Raw genomic sequence first — 19698 nt, forward strand, 5'->3', positions numbered from 1 at the left:
ATTTTTTGGACCTTGCTACCACAAGAAATGGATGATGCTTAGTAGGATTCTGAACAGAACTCTGACCTTTATATCAGTACAGATGGCATCTAAACTTCAATGAAGTGCTCAGGCATGAAAGTCCAGAAGTGTGTAATGCAGCCATGGTCCAAAGAGGGCTGGCAGATCAATCTATCACCACCAGCTCTCTGGTTGCTTCTCTTGGTGTCTGATTCAAGGCTGTGATGCTGGGCTGGGGGATGCATGGACAGCTAGGTTTAGTTCTGGATTTTCTCTGCATCTGTTTATTCTGGCTTGTTGTTTTTTAGGCTGACAGTCTGGGCCTGTTCTCCAAAGTGCTATTATGCAGCAGCAGAAGGCAATAGCTCTTCTTAATGGGTTTCGTAACTAGTAGACTTTAAGTTGTACAATTGCAGTACGCTTACCCATCCTCCAAAGTCATTGACACCCCCTTGAAATATATTTATCAGATAAAATTGAGAAATCTAATGGGTATGTTTGTGGCCTGCAAGACTGTAATTAATCACAGGGACACCATTTCTTAATGTAGATTATCTCCCACAGCTGGGAGATTGTGATAAACTAGAAAGACAAATCAATCTAGACTGGTTCCAAGGGAATGAAATGGCTTTATTAACCTTCATATTTAGAAACTGCAGGCATGAGTAATAATAATATCCTATTTTTTTTGGATGGGTTGGGAGGTAATCAAATGGGCATATTTTGTTGGCTCGGTTTAGAGATTAGTGTTCTGTTTTTTTCAAACAAAGTTTAATGAGGCTGATCGTCACGTTTGTGATGTAAATACAAAGGAAGAGGGTGTGAGAACAAGATAGGGTTGATTTTATAGGAAAGAAAGCATACCCAAGAAAGTCTGTTCAAGAAGTTTGTTTTATTGCTGTTTGCGACAGAACTGGTTTCCTGATTTATTTATTTTTTTTTTTAGTTCTTCCCCCTTCCCCCAGCTCTCCTCTCTAAAAAGTCATCCTAATGTTGCTGTTCACCACTGCTAGTATAGTGAATCAAGTTACTCAGTGGTTCTTAAGAGCATTTTGTAAGCCATGGCAGACCAGACTTTTCTGACCCTTGGTGAAGAAGCTTTTAGTGGAGTTGACTGGAGTTTTACATGAAGTGGGACAGTAAGTTTTAAGACTTAAGAATTAAATATGAGATTTACAGACAGTGTTGCATGCAACTTTTATACAAGCATAAGCTTCTAGAGCATGCAAGAGTTGTTAGCTGTGCTTTAACTGAATTGAATGAGGCTCAGTACTTAATTGTCAGATTTAGAAATGGCTAAAAATGATGTGTGCCTTTAGAGCTCTCCAAGAAGTTTCTGTAACTTTTAATGGGTGACAGATTTGTAGAGGAAAAAATCACTCTTATCTTCAGCAGCTCAGTCTCTGGGCTAGATTTTGACCTCTGCTATTCTGGCTCAGAATTCAGAGTGATCCTGCATCTTGAAACAAGCTTTAAGAAACATCATTTCCCTGTTGAGGGATGACTACCAGCACTGAAATCTGAATTTGTCCAAGGGATGCTTTTCCCTGTCCTCTTCCTGTGTTCAAATCTTTCTTTATGCCTTGGCTGATGTGAAGAATTATAGCTTGTAAACAATGCAAGATTTTCAGGCTTTCAGTTTCCATGTAGAACCTGGGAGCGCCCAAAGAAATAGGTAGGAAAAAGGAAAAATACTTTAAAGGTTGCTTCTGACTGGGCAGTCTGTCTTTGACGTGCACTGTGATGCTGGCTTTTCCTGATAAGCCTTTGTAAAGGGCTTTGAGTTCAGAGAGTAAAGAGCCTGGTTTCTATGCTGGTTGGTAGATCCCATACCCCTCGCTGCTCTTTAGTTTGTTGTAAATTAGTCAATAGAATCACAAAATGGTTTGGGTTGGAGGGACCTTACAGACCATCCAATTCTAAGCCCCTGCCAAGGGCAGGGACAGCTCCCACTAGACCAGGTTGCCCAAAGCCCCATCCAGCCTGGCCTTGAGCACTTGCAGGGATGAGGCATCCACAGCTTCTCTGGGCAACCTGTGCCAGTGCCTCACCACCCTCTGAGTAAAGAATTTCTTCCTAATAACTAATCTAACTCCACCCCCTTTTAGTTTAAAGTAATTACTCCTTGCCCTATGACACCCCATGACAGAGTCCCTCCTCAGCCTTCCTGCAGTTCCCCTTAGGCACTGTAAGGCCGATGTGAGGTTTTCCCGGAGCCTTCCCTTCTCCGGGCTGAAAAACCCCAGCTCTCTCAGCCTGTCCTCAAAGGAGAGGTGCTCCAGCCCTTTGATAATTGGATAGTAATGCAAAGCTGTTAAATATCAAACTTCAGAAGTGTTTAAGTCCATCTGAGCATTAGATTTCATCTTTATTTGCAGCCTTTTCTGCTCCCCATCTGTTATTGGAGAAGATCAGGGTGTTCCCTGCAGCAGCCCAGCCCCTGTGCTTACCATTTCTTGCAGAAACTTTGTGCTGTGTTTCTTCAGGTGTTTTTTTCCTGTGGAGTTTTTAAGTTTCTTGCCAGGCAAATAACACAACTGAACAGAAGTCCACAAATCAATGCATGGAACAATTATCTGCTGATGGTAATTACTGGGAGAAGTGTGGAGGAAGTGGCCTGTTGCTGCTGTATCCAAGGAGTGACTAGCATAAGGATGGCAGCAGATGCTGTGCTTCAAGCCAAATAAATGTGTTTGGATAAGGTGTTAAGAGGTACTGTAAATGCATCCGTGTTCTGCTAGATGAACCCCGCAGATCGGTTGTTCAGCAGTGCAGCTGCCAGTAAGCCTGTCCACATGTAGGCTCCAATCAAACCTTATTTATTGCAACTTCCCAGGGGTTGGAATAGATTGTAAGTGGCTCTTGACTGCAGTAAGTATACAGCCTCCAGCTTGTTCAGTGCCCTGTTCCTCTGCATGGAGGACAGCACCCATTACAGACAGTGGGAGCTGTTTTGTCTTTCCTGTTGCAAGGTGAGCCCTGATTTTGTTTTCTTTGATATTTGAGCTGACAAAGCAGGCAAAGTTTGAGGGATGCTCTACAGGGCTCTTTGATGTCCATTTTCCCAATTGCTAATTGTCTAGTTTATATTCTCTTTATATTCTCTTTTGTATTCTCCCCCCCCCCCCCGAACTGTATGGAAAAAGAAATGGAATGGAGAAGTCTTTTACAGAGCCATTTAAAAAAAGTGTGCAAAATATGGCAAGACCCTCAAAAAAAAAAAGTGTGCTTACATGTTCTGTGTGTGAAAAAGCAAAATGGACTATAGCAGAAAGTCTTGCTGGCTTTAGGCTGAGCTGAGCACTTCAGGACACTTGTTAAATCTTGTTTCCTAGGTTTTAGTTTTGATTATAGTAGCACAGAAGAAAGGAATAATGTGAATATATGTCCCAGTTTTCAAATATAAGCTAGTTACTTTTGGGTGGAGACAGGCAGACTTTTAGTTTTTGATTCTTCTGTTTCCTTTGAAAAATCAGTCTTTATGGTGTGTCCAAGGAAGCTTCCCAAATCAAACAAATGTCGACAGAGTCATGAAGTAGCACATGAAATGCAGACAAGGTTTAACTGCACCTTGTAAAAACCTTCCTTACAGCAAAGCAGTGATATTATAGCTCAGTGAAGCAATCTCAAAAATCCTTTTGTAGCCCTGCATATATACTTTAGAGTTGTGGTCTGGGAATTTTTGTCCTTGACGATTCTCTCTGATGCTATACTACAAGAAAATGGACATTGGTGGGATTGCTCATGTTTCTGTGCTTCACGGAGGGTGTGCTGTGCCCCTTACTAGCTGATTCAGTTAGGTAGCAGCATAAGCCTTCTGTCATCACTTGTCTGCATGACTTTGGATTTTAAAATTAATCATCACTGCTTCTGTGTGTGTCCAAAAATCTCAGCATTGACTCTTCAAACAAAGAAAATGCAGGATTCCCTCAACAGGGTTTGAGCTGCAGTTCTGTTTGGATGGCATCCTTTCTTTGGATGGCAGCTAGTACCTGCTGCCTGAGAAAGATGCAAGGGGCCTTGGGTTATTCTTTAGCATAGCAAGGTAGGTGTGGATGGAAACTTCTTTCCAGAGCTTTACTGAAAAGTCATGAAGGTATCTATCACAGGAGAAAATGCCTCCTCAGTTTTTGTTTTTATCTATCAGAACTTCTCAGGGGCTTTCTCCACTTTAGGGACAGGTCTTGAAAATACATACCATGGCTCTTGCTTTTGATCAAGCCGCCTCCTGTCTCAGCCCATGGCAAAGGAATGGATTGCCAAGTTCTCCATTTCTTAGCTGTCAGGCTTTTCTCTCTCGTCTGCTTTTTGCTTCGGTTCAGGCTCTTTGCTTAACTGGGCAGTGATGTATGGAGTGGGTATGTAACTTGTGATTATGTAGACACCAGTAGCTATTTTTAATAAGATTTTCATGCTGTTAGGGTGTTTGCTGGTTCAGTGATTACTCAATCCAAGTTTCTAATACTCATTTTTGTGCTCACTTGCAAATGCTTAGGGCCATTTTTAGTGATGACTGACAGCAGTTAGAGTATCCCACGTTGATGTAAGAGTGACAGGGCATTTAGTCCATGGACTGAGCAGTTCCATTTCTGTTTGCAACCACTGGGCTGTGTGACAGCCAGCTCTCTGTACCTGGAGCAGCAGGCTAGCAGTCTTCTCCATCTATGTTCAGGAGCTTTTGTGCGAGCTTATGCTCTGTCCTGCTCTTGTGGGAAGCTTGGTCCCTCAGGATACCACTGCCTATAGTGCCAGAGATAGCTGGGCCTGAACCAGGGGAAGCTTGTCAGCTTTAACTATCCTATTGTCACTGGGGTATTGCTTCCAGAGCACTGCTTGGTGGAGGTTTCAACTCTTCATTCATGTAATTCATGAACTTCAATACCTCATTTAACCACTCCCCTGGGAAAGTTTTACTAATGCTTCTTGCTGCCAGGCAGTCTTTTCCTGATAACCTTGCCAACATTTTTCCCTTAGCTCCAGTTCTGTTTCTCATGTCTCCAGCCACTGATGTATTACTGTTTTCTTAGCGTTTGTGCCTTTCATTTGTTAGAAGATCCTAGAGTCTTTTGATGGATGAGGCTGTAAATTATGACAAGGCCAGGGTTCCCTCTCGTTTGCCCAGTGGGAGGCTAAGTAGGAAATAAGTTCAGTCAGAATTGGGATATATTTTGGGTGTTTTCCTTCCAGGGGCAAAAACTTCTCAGGGAACATATTTTTTTCAGCTCTGGGACATGAATAGAGCCATGAGGCTAAAAATGCTAATTTAAGTTAGTTTAAGGGCATACTTTTGTATGGAGTTTACACTGAACTTCCTTTTTTTTTTTTTTTTTCTCCTCCCCTGCCCACAGTAGTAGTCTGGAAAGCATTTGATGTTTTAAAATGGAAAATGCAGGCACCAAGCACCTTGATGTCCTGGAGACTGCAGCTCAAAGAGGAGAAGTGGCAGTAGCATGTCACGCTGGTCACGCTGACCAGATTTGAAAGTGGCCGTGGGTGAGTTTCCTAGGGAGATTTGTAGGAAATCCTTCGAAGCACTTGAACTGTGGCCTGTGAGAGGGGCAGCAGCACCTCTGCCTTGGCAGGGAATGCTGAGGTCCCTGTTTGTGTCTGTGCCAGATTTTTGCTGCTGCACACAAAGTACGTGCTGCTCGTGTCTGTGCTGCCTGTATCGCAAGAAACGGAAGGACTTTCGCCTTCACTTGCAGAGGAGTAGATCATTAGTCCCTACACGTGGGTCTTGATGCTCTTACTCAGACCTACTTGCATGACAGCAGGCTGAAGCTCCTGCAGGCTGCAGCAAGAGCTGTGCTGAACCCTGAGTTATCAAGGAACTGGGAGGAACTCACGGGGCTTTCTGTCTGTGGGCTCTCATCGGTGAATACAGACCAGGGGATTACTTCAGTTTTCTGGCAGGGAAGTATTTCAAGGGCACAAAAAGCTGGCTCTTGTCAGTGCTCGCTTGATTTGTTATGGAAAGACAGTAACTTGCTTTAGATTTACTATGGGACTTCCTGCTAAATTGCTAGAACTCAAGAAGTTTGCTCTGTGCAAAGTTAACTTTGTTGTCTGCACTCAAACCCTAAAAATAGATACGAAAGTTTTATTAAGCAAATCAGTGAAACTCATGGGGGTGTGAATTCAGTTTCCCCTAAGAAATATTTGAAGCCAATCACTTGCCAAACAGAACAACTCAGGTATTGCAGTTCAGAGGAAAAAAAACGATTATTTTGTTTACAGGCTTTCACATCAAGATGAAAGAGGAAAAAATATTAACATCCTCTCCGAGGGGGAAATGATTATTGAAATAAACACGTTTCTGCCTTGCCAGTAAAGCAATTTTATATATTTGTTCTTATGTTTAGGTACTTTTCTCAGCTACTGCAGTGATAGGCACAACAGGCAGGTAGAAATGCAAACTCTTTAATTCAGAAGGACTTTCCCTGTATCTGAAGGCTGGCTTGGGTAGGATGTCGTCTTTGTAGTTAAGTGAATCACTGCATTTTTTAATGTTATGATGTGCTACATAATGCATATTGAGTTCCGGGGGGGTTTAACCTGGCATGAGATAGCAGAGTGGATGTGCCAGCATGTGTCTACTCACAAATCCTTCATGGTGTCTTGCTTTGGCAAGCTAATGAATCTGTGCTGAGATAGTGCCTTTCGTTTTTAAGTGGATGGTCGTGCCTAGTTGTCGGTTAAATGATGTGGGAGAAGCCCTTAGTTTGAGAATTAATAGTTAAATGATGAGGATTTTTATCTCCTCCCTTCCTTATGCATGAGGCTTTTCCGGTAATATTAATATTTTATTTCTGAACAGCCTTGATGCTAAATGATGCCAGACTTAGTGCTGGGCCCTGCACTTGGCTCACAACAGCCCCATGAGGTGATACAGGCCTGGGGAAGAGTGGCTGGAAAGCTGCCTGGTGGAAAAGGACCTTGGGGTGCTGCTCGAGAGCTGGCTGAACACAAGCCAGCCGTGTGGCCAAGGGGGCCAACAGCAGAAACAGCGTGGCCAGCAGGACTAGGAGGGAAGAGGTCTTCGTGATCGAAATCCACCAAGGGGATTGTCCCCTGTACGCAGCACTGGTGGGGCTGCATCTTGAATATGGTGTTCAGTGTGGTGCCCTGCACTTGCCCTGCAAGAAGGATATTGAATTGCTCGAGCATGTGCAGAGAAGAACAACAAAGCTGGGTGAAGGGACTGGAAAACAAGATGTATGAGGAGCGACCGAGGGAACTGGGGTCACTGAGTCTGGAGAAGAGGCTGCGGGGAGACCTCATTACTCCCTGTAGCTGCCTGAAAGGAGGCTGCAGCAAGGAGGGTATTGCTCGCTTTTCTCAGGTGACAATGCGATGCAAGGCAATGGCTTCAAATTGTACCAGGGGAGGTCTGGATTGGGTATCAGGAAGACCTTTGTCATGGCAAAGGTGGTTAAACATTGTGGAACAGGCTGCTCAGCTGGAGGAGTCCCCATCCCTGTAGGTATTTAAGAGATGCATGAAAGTGGCCCTAAGGGACATGGTTTAGTGATGGTACATGGTAGGTCAGGTTGATGGTTGGATTTTGTGTTCTTGAAGGTCTTTCTTTCTCCAACCCAGATGACTCTGCAGTTCCCTGACGATTAAGTTGAGGGATGGATGTGAGCTTTCAAACTCAACAGCATACAAGTACTTCATAGAGCCAACCTTTCAGGGGAGTTTGTAATGTGTTATAGAAACCAATGCAATCTTCCTATTTAAAAGAAAAAAGTAACCTACTGCTTTTCAGCAAACTGAAGGAAAGTGAAAGATGGAAGCTGCTTTCTCCTTCAGTATGGCCCAAGTTATGTTACTGGTCACTAGAAAACACCTTCCTGCACAGCCTCACTGAAACTGTAGACAAAGCTTTATTCAACATGGGGAGAGGTAGTAACTTCTGTCCCTAAATGTTTTACTTTCCTCTTTCGTTCTCAAGTATTATGAAACTTACTTTGTTCTGGAACCCCTGAGACTTTTTTTTTTTTTTTTTTTTTTTTTTTTTTTTGCTTCTGGGTTACCTTTAATTGCTTTCTGAAGTTTTGCTCAGGTACAAAAGATATGTATGTTCAGGGACGGCTGGGTTACTTTGTGAAGAACACAGTTTGGCAAGCCAAGTGCACTGGTTTCATTAGTGATGTGAACAGTTGGTGGGTAAACTTGGAAGCATTTGCATGAACTTCTTGATGTCTTTGGCGCAAAAGACGCTTGGATGTGAAATAGCCTGTTTTGTAGAAACAGAATGTCCTCTGTTGGTTTTTGTTTGTTGTTTATCCGTAACTTCTCTAATATTTCAAAAAGCCATAAAGGACTGACAGATTATAAGTTGCATGAAATATCAAAGTAATTATTTACACTTTCATGCTTCTTTGTGCAGACATAAAGTAATAAATACCCATAAAGTCTCAGAAGTGACACTTATACAGCAGGGGATTCACAGTTTTTTACGTGCTGGGATTTGTTTGTTTCTCTTCTTTTAACTTTATGCTAATACATGATATTCTTGTATTTGTTTTTAAGTAAACTCTGTGAGCTTAAGCATGTTTATAAAGCAGCATCTGTTGAAAGCCAAACTTGTGGGATGCAGCAGCTTCTGTCTGGAGTTGGAGGAAAATAGCCTTTTCTTGCGGGGTCTTTGGTGATCACTGAATTTTGGTGGTGCTCTTGGCTGTCCTTTTAGGTGACTCGTGGAGAGCATCTTCTAGTCTAAACTCTTGGGCTGTCCAAATCACTGTAGTGATGTGGCTTTCTTCCACTGTCTGTCCCAAATAACTGAGACAATAGCTGCTTTGTCACTCCAGGCAGCTGCATTTCCAAACAGGATGGTTTGTTCCTTTGGGTCTGCATGCTGTGGAGAGGTGAGGTTACTTTGCAATCACAAAACCCGTGGGTTTAAAGCCTGGAGTCCCTCCTGCTTCCAGATGAGATTCAAGCACCTTGTTTCTTAAAGTGTCCTTGGAAATTTTCTTGCTGTGTTAGAACAAATGTAGTGTCACGTATGGATCTTTTTCTCTTATTTTAATTCACCGTCCTAAATTACTCAAGGGTCAGTGACAGATGGGAAGAGGGATAAAATGCAGGATTACATGAATGCAGAACTCATGTGTGGGCACTTGTGTAGGTTTTAAGTCTAGCAGGTCTGTCAGGACTGGTTGAACTGTGCCACAGTGCTTAAAACATGATGTTTCAATCTAAGTGGTTGTAATTCACTGTCTTTAAACAGAGAGAACGTGAGCTTGAGGAAGGACATGTTGGAACGAGCTTGTCTGGAGAGACCGCCGGGAGGAAGGAGGCAGGTGAAAAGAGAGAGATGATAACCGCAGCTCTGAGAGACGCGCTCACAAAGCAAGGTGAGGTTCTGTCAGCCTGGGCAGTAGTCCTGGCTTAGTGGTGGGCTGTTAACAGAGCAAGTGAAAGCCCGTTTTCTCTCAAAGATGCTGCTCTGGACTGTGAGTCCAGGTAGGCTTCTGGTAGGCTCTAACCAAAGGCAAGACAAATTAGGTTAGGGCTGTCTGTATCTGTGTTCCACGGGGGAAGAATCTAAAGCTGTGTAATGCATCTCAGCATGATGCACAGTAAAGTACAGAGAGGGTAGCAGAGTTCTCAGAGTGTAACTTCTGCTAAGTCAGTTTGAGATAGAAGATAGGAGCGTGAGGCACATAGGACTAAGTATAGGCTTCTGTAAGAATATTTAAAGATCAGATTTGTTTCGGTCTTGCACTTTAGTTCCATGCTTTTATTTCAGTTTCAAATGCCTCTGCTTTTTTGGCACTAAAACTTCATTTCCGATAAGGAAAATCTTTCAAATGTCATCTGCTAGATGACTAGGTTAGTGGTTCTCCTATGAGTTGTAATGAACAGTGTTAATGAGCTAATAGAGGACGAGTTTTAAAACAGAGGGCAAGCATGAGAGGAGCCAAGCCAACAGCCCTGCAGTTCAAAACCCTCAGCTGTGAGTGGTAAAGCCAGGAGAAGGGAGATGTGAGCTGCCCTGTGCTGCTCTGTCACTGTGGTTAGAGACTAAAGGGAGCCTGTGTGATTTTTTTCAGGATGAGTGTACTCAGTTCTCTTGCCTGCTGAATCAATAGCTTTTCTCCTGATGTGTCGGAGAAGGTTCTTTGGTCACTGTAGTGGAGACACATTGCTGCAGAGCTGGGCTCTGAAGTTCTGACCACATTGTGTCAGTCCAGCAGCCATGGGATCACAACACGTTTGCTCCACAGGATCTCAGATATTCTTCAGCCTGAGTTTTTGTAGATGGCTGGTGTTGTGTTCTGCCTATCGTGTCTGACTCGTTTGGTTGTTTTTTCTTTAACCTTAGTGCAGTTGTAAAACAGCTGTTCTTTCATTCAGCCTGCAGATTTAAAGAACCCAGCAAAAGCTTCTTTAAAATGACGCTTAGCATGAAGTAGCAGTGATTGTGCCTCATCCTCATGTCCAAAGTGGCATTGCTGCTGGCTGGAGCCAGCGGAGGGCTGTAGGAGGCTGGTTCAATGCTTCTCAGCTTTGGTTCTGAAGGTTGTGATATGGTGGCAGTTGCAGAGCAGTTTGAGGAGTCTTACAGGCTTTTATTTGTACTTGTTTTGTTACTACTGTATGTGATCAGAAAGGCTAATCACTCTGCCCACAAGGGTGTTGTGAGGATGGGTGAATTTGGCTGGCAGGGCTGGGGAGTGGTCTGCTGGAGACTTCTGGACTTCTTCTTACCTCCCTGCTTCTAGAGCTGGCCTGCAGGGAGCTGAGTGCGTGCTCTGCTGTGAGTCCCCTATTTTGAAAGGGTTGGGGCCACTGCTTCCACGGGGTGCCCCAGGCATCTCAGCTCCCGCATGAGGCAGCAGGAGCCCTAGAAGGGATGTAGAAGTGGCCTGCAGTACTAACTTCTGGGGTCTGGGTGAATGGTTTTCAGCAACTGCCCTGCTTGGATGCTCTTCTTGGGGTGCAGTGCTCTGCCTTGGCTCTTCGTTAGGCCAGGGTGGTCACAGGGGTTGTCGTGGGAGCGCTTCATGCCCTGGCTCGCTATGACCCATTCGTTACTGGTTCCATTTTGGGGGGTGAATGAAATGGTGGGGTATTAGTGCTGTATAAAAGTGGTAGTTTGAAAAATAATGCTGGAGGGAGGGTCACATTGCTGCCGGATTTTTTTTTTTTTTTTTTTTTTTTTTTTTTTTTTTTTTTTTTTTTTTTTTTTTTTTAAGCAAAGGCCCAAATAACTGGGATTTCCTTTTGGTGTTCCAGAGACAGGAATTCATTATTCAGATACTTTCTATTTTGAAAATATTTCTCTGTTCCTTTTGCATTCAGGGTAGTGCCAACAGTGGATCATCTGGTTGGGGGTCTCCTCACCTAAATCTGAAATTTGAAAGGCTTAAAGCTATTGTGCATGTAATTTCAGTTCCGACTGCCTCTTGCTGATGCAACCCTCCCCTTATTTCCTCTGCCTCTCATATAATTCTTTAGTGGTTGCTTTTGGAAGAAAAATCTACCTTTCTCTTCTTGTGCTGTAGCTCTTTTCTGCAAATAATATGCCAGGACAAGCTTATTTGGCTATAAAAATAAAGCAATTCGCTCCTTCCCTCAGCACCATCCTCCGCCCACAATAAGAGTACAGTGTTGTCAGAAGATCATCTAATTTGGCGACAACTGTTTGCTTTGGATATGGGTTCAGTGTCTCTTCAAGATTCTCCCTAAGGGCATAATTAGCCCAAGAGAAGGAAAAAACAGTAGTAGTGATTCAGAAGAAAGCTGTTCTTTTGAACTGTAGTTGCATAACAGAAATAACAGAAGTTTGCCTTTGAACAGCATCTCTTCAGACTACTGTAACACTTGGTCTTATTTTTTAATCACCTTCAGACAAATTTAGCTCCTTCCTGTACGTAAACTGCATATTGCTTAATAGTTTTATTTTAGCACTGGCAGTGAATTTCAGCTAAATATAATCTAAAATATTGAATTGTGTAGGTGTAAGCCCTTGTAGTTGTCTGGTTGCAAATACCTTTATAAAAGGTTCTCTGAAATAGCTGTTTCTTTGAAAGTCGTAGCTGGTCTTGTGCTGTGAGCAAACACTGATTCCCTTCCCATCGGTGTTCAGTCTTGCATAAAATACACATACAGCATGAACTACTTAGTACTTCCAAGTAACAAATATAGCTGGAGAGAGAGAGGGCTGACAGTATGTTAATGCTTTAGTTGCTTCATCTGTTTAGGTCGATGTCATGAAATTAACTGAAAATAGAAGCAAACTTTTCATGTGGATGTTTCCTGTGGTGATGAGTAGGCACAGCCCAACTTACTTTCTCATTTGCTTTCTATAGTTTCTTGTAGAGTCTTGAAACAATCCTGGCTGGGGCTGAAAGTTGAATTTTTTTTTTTTTTCATCTGCTCATACTCTGTTTCCAACATGTTCTTTGCTTTGTTCTCTTCAACTGTATGTACTGCTGAACACGACTGTTTCTTGTAACTGTGTAGTAGGTAATAACACAACAGGAATGTATTAGTGTTACCCAAAGACAGACCCCATGGACATCTATTAAATTATTCTGTTGCTGCTTTGCTATTGCGAGTACAGTTTTGCTGCAGCCCAGTTGGATTATTCTGTTTCTACTGGTTAAATGTGCAGAAAATTTAGCACCAGTGTGTCCATAATCTCTATTTCACTTGTACTGAAAGGCAAGTACTTATTCAGAGATGGCTGCTATCTGAAATAGTATGGGCTACTTCACTAACTTCTTTCTTTCATGCTCTGGCTTCCTGCTCGATGTAAAGATATGCTTTGATCTGTGTTTTTCAGCGTGTATTAGAAATCTGGAGGCTGACTTCAGAAGAATATTGAAAACCGAGCTTTTCAAGTGCTTATCAATCTTGTTTGAGATTAGGTTTTCAGAAGTAGTGAAGTAGTCGGTAGCTTTTACTGCCCATTCTTGATTTTTTCAGTGCCTGCTGCTCTGAGCTTCTGACGGTCTCTGCTTGGCTCGTTGTGCTGAGCTGTAGGTGCTCTGGCTTTGGGAATCAAATCCACTGCACAGAGAAGTTGCCCAGAGATTGGTGCTGCCGGATGTATGCTTCTGCAGGCTGTGCACCAAAATGTTTGTGTATGTCTTTGGGTTTTGGTGTGATTTATGTATCGCTCTGAAACTCCAGGTGGCACTAACAGCTCACAGCTGGGTCGGGGATTAGTAACACTGGTGCAGTCTCTGAAATGTACCACAGAATTCAGTTATTGGCTATGGGAAAATGAAACATTAGTTTGAAAAACACAAAATTCTTCTGTGAATACCTGTGAGTAGAGTAAATGTAATGACTGAAACCAGGCAAAGTTAAGCCTGCTAGATTTTCTTGCTGTTCCTTAAAAATATCTGTGTAAATAAATGGGAAATACACAGTTAACGGGGAAGAATCCAGGAAGCAGAAGATGCTCAAGTCCAACGTGGAAGCGTGGAAGCTGCCAAGAGCTGGTGGTGAGCTGACTGCAATACTAATGTGCTGGCGCAGATGTAGCAGCTTATCAGTAGCAGATTAGATAGCCAAAACTCAGCGTTGTGGGCCTGATTCTTCCCTTGTGTGCAGTTATTGGAGTTGGTGGTTACCCATATATAACAGGGGAAAAGAAGTATAAATTCACTTGTATTTGAAGATCACCCATTATTTTTAGGTTTTGGAAGGGCTTTGGAGAGTATTGTTTTTTTGAAATTAAGTCTATTAAGCTGGAACAAAGTACAAGATATATTTAGGCAAGGATAAAATTTGCTATCCTTTCTTCATAACACAGCACTTTCCCCAGGCAAGGGGTCACCATCTTTATACAAATGGACGTGTAGAGAAAGAAATGTGCTCAGAATGACTGAAAGCTTCGTTAAAAGCCAGCACAATCTCTTCTCTAATAACGTTAGTTCTCTGTGTATTAGTTCGGGCTACTTAAGGAAAAGAGCTGTGCAGGCTGATTGCCTTCTTCCACTTAAACCTTTTGACCTGGCAGGACAGTTTCTGCTAAAGCTGTCACTGACTTTTAAGTTCTTAAAGATATTGAGAACTTCTAAAATGGTTCAATTTTGAGAATTCAGTTTTTTGAATCTTCTTATGAACAAAGAGGAGAGATGGAGACTCTTCTTTCTCACTTAATGCCCAGACCTCCAAGCTATGCCCCATCGTGTTTGGTTGGCTGGTTGCTGCTGGTTGGCAAGGGTTTAGCTGTAGCCTGGGCATATTTGCTGCATCCTACCCAGTCATCAGGCCAGTCAAAATAGATAAAGGATGTGAGAGGAGCTGGAGTTATGAGGCAGGGGTACGGGAGGCACTGTGGAGACCTGAAGGTCTTCCATGGGAGGGTGGGTGGGTGGGAGGGCAGCCTGAGGTCCTGGCCATGGAGCTGTTGCTCTGTGCTGAGCTGGGGCTGCTGGCTGGGGTAGTGCAGGGCATGTTTCTGGGGAAGCTGGTTCTTCTTTGAGACAGCCTGTTTGAGAGTCCCACCACATTCTCTTGCTTTTCAGCCAAAAAGGGGATCGTATGTGCTCTCCTCCTCAGTGGAGCTTGTCTTCCCAGGTGTAGGGTCCTTTTGCTACTCAGTTAGTTGAGTGACTTGTCTTGCAGGTCTTTATCTGCACAGTGTCTGGGAGCAATGGGGAGGTGACTTCTGTCCATAGCATGTTTATTCTGTTCTCTGATGGCTGCTCTGGTGAATGGTGGTGGATGTCTGCGAAGATGGCTTTTTGGGGTAGAGGGCAGCTGTTCTTATCTTGGGACGGCAAAGCCAGTGTGGAAGCTGGTGAAACTACTGGAGCTAAGGGGTTGGACATCCCATTTCTCAATCTTCTCCATGGTAAGACGTCTCAAGAACTTGCATTTGATTTGGAGGTTCAATTAAAATGGGATGAGGTGCCATGCTGTAGATGCCCATGGCCTCGCTTCTTGAAGATGAGGCGTGCCTTGCTGGAGTTGCTTCTGGTGGAGGTCAAGAGCATCACTCCTTCATGGCAAACACTCTACGACAGCTCTGCAAATGGTCTTAGACTTTCCTTTGTCAAAGATGCCAGATATAGACAGGTTTTCTTTTGTTTTCCTTCAGCGCTAGCTGATGCAGGTGAAAGTATCAGTGGTCTCTGTGTCTGTCTGTCAAAAGCAGAATTTGACTAGATATCATACATTTGAGTATTGGAGGTTTTATATTCCTATGCCCTTGGTGCCCTGGCAATTCAGTGCTGCAAGGGAAACAGTGCTACTGGATTAAAATGGACATCTGGGTTTAAGTGAAAACCCAGACATTAAGAATTTACTGTCTCCTTCATGGACAGCTGTTGCTGCTGGAACTTAGAGCTACTGGCATTTCCATCCTTGACCTTCACCAGTCTCATTTTCTTGATTCTAGGTTAGGTTTGGTTTGCTTGACATAGCAGCTGTGATTCTTGCAGCGGCTTCAGCAGGCTTTTACTACGAGTTAAAAATGTTCAAGAAATTCTGTGTTTTCTTTATGATGAGAATGATCTGAAGCAGCATTTTGGCAGCTCTGCTGATGGAGGAAACTTTCCATCCGATTTTGAACTACAATATCTTTTGCATGTAAGGTATAGTCCTGCAATCCTTTATCATGTTCCTTTATCCGCCATGAGTGCGTGGAAGCAAGCCCTTCCACAACTCACTAGCCTTTTGCTCCTTAAGAGCAATTTTTTTCAAAAAAGCTTTTTTTTGGGAAAAAAAAAAAAAAAAAAAAAAAAAGAACAGAGAAGTTGACTCTGAGATGTGCTTTGCAAGGATTTCTTGAAGATTGAGCAGTGCTGGAAATAAAACCTGAGGTTTCTCCTACCGTGCTTGGGCGATCTGAAAATTTCCAATTCCCTGATCCTACCTCTTTCTATTTTGGTATAAATGCTGATATAATTTGAACAGGTTCCTTTCTCAAATTACTCTTCTATTTTTCTTACTTGTTTTCTAGCATTAGTCAGAATGCTGTCTCTGAGACGGTAGCTCGAGTGCAGCAATTGTTTCAGCTTTTCAAAATGGTCCTTACAATGCTGGTGATGGATTACTGCTGTATTGTAACCTTCAGTTCAGGCCTTTTAACCAGCACGCTTGCAAAATGGCAGGAAACTGGAAACTTTTCCCTGTAAACATTCCCCTAGTTTGAAGTTCCCCTTTCTTTACTGTGTTTTCAGCTTTAAGGAATAATCATTGCTTCAAAACAGGTTTTTATTTAAGGAGATTGCTTGATAGAACCACGCTGATTTGTCAGCTGCATATTACTTGTTCTTCTGAAGAAAGCTTTCTGAAAGTCACTTTTTTTTTTTTTTTTTTTTTGAAGCATAACGTGACATCAGATTGGCTTTCACCAAGCTTACAGTTACTGAATTCTCACAGGGTGTTTAAGTCTTTCTGCCTTTTGGGGTCTTTACAACCACTCATCTGCTTGATTCTTTTATTTAAAATCTTTACCTCTGTGCTTTCAAAGTCTTTAGTTGAAGCATGCTTTTGGTAGTGTAAACATCTGTACTGGAGGGTGCCCTCGGGTTTTCTCCTGGACATCTGGCAGTGTTAGGATAGTCAGAGGAATCTTAAAGTTGTGGATGTGACTATTGCAGATGCATTTTTTCGACTGCAGATATGATGCTGCTTCTAATATGTGGACAGTTGTACTAGTAGAAATTTGGGTTATCTTGGTTATTCTGCTTTCAGAATTACCATGCTTACTCACATGTGCATGTAGCTAATCCAAATTTGGAGACTTGTTATGAGACACCGGTAAAATAATCTAGCAAAGACATCACCAAAATACCTCGATTTCCTGTAATGCGAGATATATGTGTGTGTGTATATATAGACAGTGGTGTCCTGCCTAAGGTATGTATCTGAGGCTGAAAGTTCAGCAGAGTCCCTCAATAAATTCTTAAAATTCCAGAGAATGGACCTTTTAAACTATTTACGTGATGGAGTTGAAATGCTGTAATGGTCTTAAACAGTTGCAGAGCTGTTTTGCACTAGATGATGGAGCATTCACCATCTGTTACAGAGGCCATCTCTTTTGGTTAAAAGTCCGTCTGTGGTCTATTAAACTCCAGTTTGATTCTCAGGGCAAACAATCACCGAATGTTTATTGGCCTACTGCCTGATGAAACTAATTTCACCCAAAAGCTTGTTTAAAAGCTTAATTCAAGTCTTTATGACAGTGACACCGAATTTCAGTGAAGCTTGGCAGGTTTCTGGGTCATCCAAAATTTATAATCTAGTGTGGCATCAACTAAAATACACACTTGTGATCAGACATTGTGCCTTTACTGAGTAGAGCTTATTATTTAACCTGCTGGTAATTTAAGGGCTCCTTTGAATATTAGGCTGTAGATAAAATATGATGTTTCTCTTGAGCCTTAGGATCTGAAGATACGTAAGGGTTATGAGCCCAGTCCCATTGAGACAATACAATGTATTTGGAGGGTGTTGCATCCAAATATTCACTTACAGTTATTGCTCCCAATAATACTTCCCAAGAGCAAGCTTAAGAATTGTGTGTGTGTGCTGTGAGCTCTGGCATGCATAGGTGCAGACTCTGGGGCCGTCAGTAACATATGATTCAGCTACTGTTTGTAGAAGAGCCTTGGCAGAGGCATGGTGGAGCTGTGGCACAGCTCATGGCAGGGGTGAGCTGGCCTGAGTTTTCTCAGTGGTTGTTCTGCAGAAACTGCTGCAGAAACGTAATGGGTGAGACCCTCAAACTGGTTCTCTGGAATGTTCTTTACCAGGGCTGGTTTGAAGCTCAGCACTTCTTGGCTCCTGCATAATTCTTTGCATTTTCTTCTTTTAGTCCGAACTGGGGGCTAAAATATAGTGCTCAAAGAAACAGGCTTGAGAGTCAGAGGGACTTTGCTCACAATAGATGTAAAGAGCGTACAGACGTGGTCGCTGATACTTGGTTTAATTTCCAAGTCTGAAAAAATGTGTCATGGTCCATGATCGCTGTGATGGCTTGGCAAGGTAACTAGACTGGCTACCAGAGCTACCCATGCAGTGAAGACTGGAATTCAAAAGCTTTGTGCAGTGCTTTAAAGAAGTTCTGCAAATATACGATGTTTCTTCCAGTAACTCTAGCTGTGACTCCTGGCAGCAGCAAATAAGATGAGTAAGCCCCTTCTCATAGCTAAAGCTGGCTGAAGTTTGTAAGCCTCTGTTTTGATGTTGAACATGTACAATTTTCTTGGCCTTTATAGGAAGCTGTGGGCGCTCCACATGGTGGAAGTTGGTCTAAGCAAGTTAAGAGAAAGTGTTGCAGCTTTGGGCTCCGGAGTTTGGCACCTTGTCCAGTTTAGCTGCTTCCTCTCTTCCCTTAAGCAACGCAGTAGTGGATTTGGGCAAGCATGCCCTAGTTCCAATTTAATTTTAATCTAAAACTCATTTTAAAGCAGCCACATTACTTCTATTGACAATCTGAGAGAATAATCTTATATGAACACTGTTGCTGGGTTCTGAGAAATATAAGATGACGACTAAGGCTGCAGTGGTTGATATCAGCAGAGTCTGGCTTTCCCATGCTCATCATATTCTGTAAGGATATGAATTCTAGCAGTACAGGGAGGTCTCTGAGATTAGACCTTGCTGGACAAACCTTTTTGCAAAGAAATGCAGAAGAAATGAGCAGGAGAGACTCAGGGTAGGAGGAGATGATGTGATGCCGCCAAATTCAGTTGTGGGGATTTGGTTGTCTCACGCAAGGATCAACAGGGAGATGCTACGTCCAGTCCTAGATGGTGACTTCAATATCACCCCTGGCTGTGCCGGATATCAGGTCCATATCAGAAGTGCTGATCAGGGTTATGTTGATGTCTTCTCCAGGAAAGGGCTGGATGATCAGCTTGGTAAAATATCAAGGCTTTTTGGCTTGCATCAGTTCTCTCCTCCTTGCTGCATTTACTTAACCCGGGCATACGTGCAAGGAGGATGAGTTTGAAATGTTGTCTGTTCCCCCTGAGTTGAGAGGGAGCTCAGGGCTTATTCTTGGGAGCAGACTGAAGTCTCTGAACCTTCACTTAACCTGGCTGTCCATCCCTTTGCCATCAAAAGGGGGCCCCCACCACTTGGTTCTGCCAATCACCCCCCTTGCTATGACCCAACTGTTCACACAGTCTCTTGGAGAGCTGATCAGGGAACAGATCAAGCTAAAACTACATTTGTCCACCCTCCCATGAAGTTAAGAAGCTGCACAAGGAGACTGGAACAACGTAAGATCAACAAGTAAGAGGAGTCTGGTCAGATCTCTGTTGAATTTCAGTGGCGGAGTAGTGGAAGCAGTGTGCTCTAGATGCTGTGTGATTTCTTGTTAGCTGTGCATGTCTTCACACTGTTTAATTTCTAGCTGCTGCAGCTGTTACGGCATCTGCTGTCACTTTAGTTCCTGGCTGGCTTTGTGTACTTGGAGGTGCAGGGGACTTTGGGGTGCTGTCATGCTTCCCTGGGGCCCTGCTGCATGAGACATGGTGACCAGTTCCAGGCAGGGTGCTTGTGCCCATTTCCATCGTACCAGGTGAAGGCTGCTTCTGTGAACAGGTATTTTTTTACCCCCTCTTGGGTAGGAGGAGCAGGAAGGAGGCTTGAGACCTGAAGTCTGATTTCCCTTGAAAATGTTAATAAAAACATCTGCCCAAAGCTTCTGGTGGAGATGTGCTGGGTTTGGACAGCCAGGCCACACAGATGCATAAAATGCTACTGCAT

At 43.1% G+C, this 19698-nt stretch overlaps 1 protein-coding gene across 5 annotated transcripts in view; it reads left to right on the plus strand.

The window, feature by feature from the left end:
* TYW1B (tRNA-yW synthesizing protein 1 homolog B) overlaps positions 1-19698 on the plus strand; it is a 104688-nt gene that overhangs the window by 10959 nt on the left and 74031 nt on the right. For 4 of the 5 annotated variants that reach the window (XM_084492915.1, XM_084492917.1, XM_084492918.1 and 1 more), the window contains one exon: positions 9239-9365. The exons of the other annotated variant lie outside the window; for it this stretch is intronic. In XM_084492915.1, coding sequence (XP_084349041.1) covers positions 9239-9365 — 127 coding nt within the window. The remainder of the gene's footprint in view (positions 1-9238; positions 9366-19698) is intronic. 5 annotated transcript variants of the gene reach the window in all.

The sequence above is a fragment of the Aythya ferina genome (genome assembly GCF_964211825.1).
Source record: "Aythya ferina genome assembly, chromosome: 19".
Taxonomy (NCBI): domain Eukaryota; kingdom Metazoa; phylum Chordata; class Aves; order Anseriformes; family Anatidae; genus Aythya; species Aythya ferina.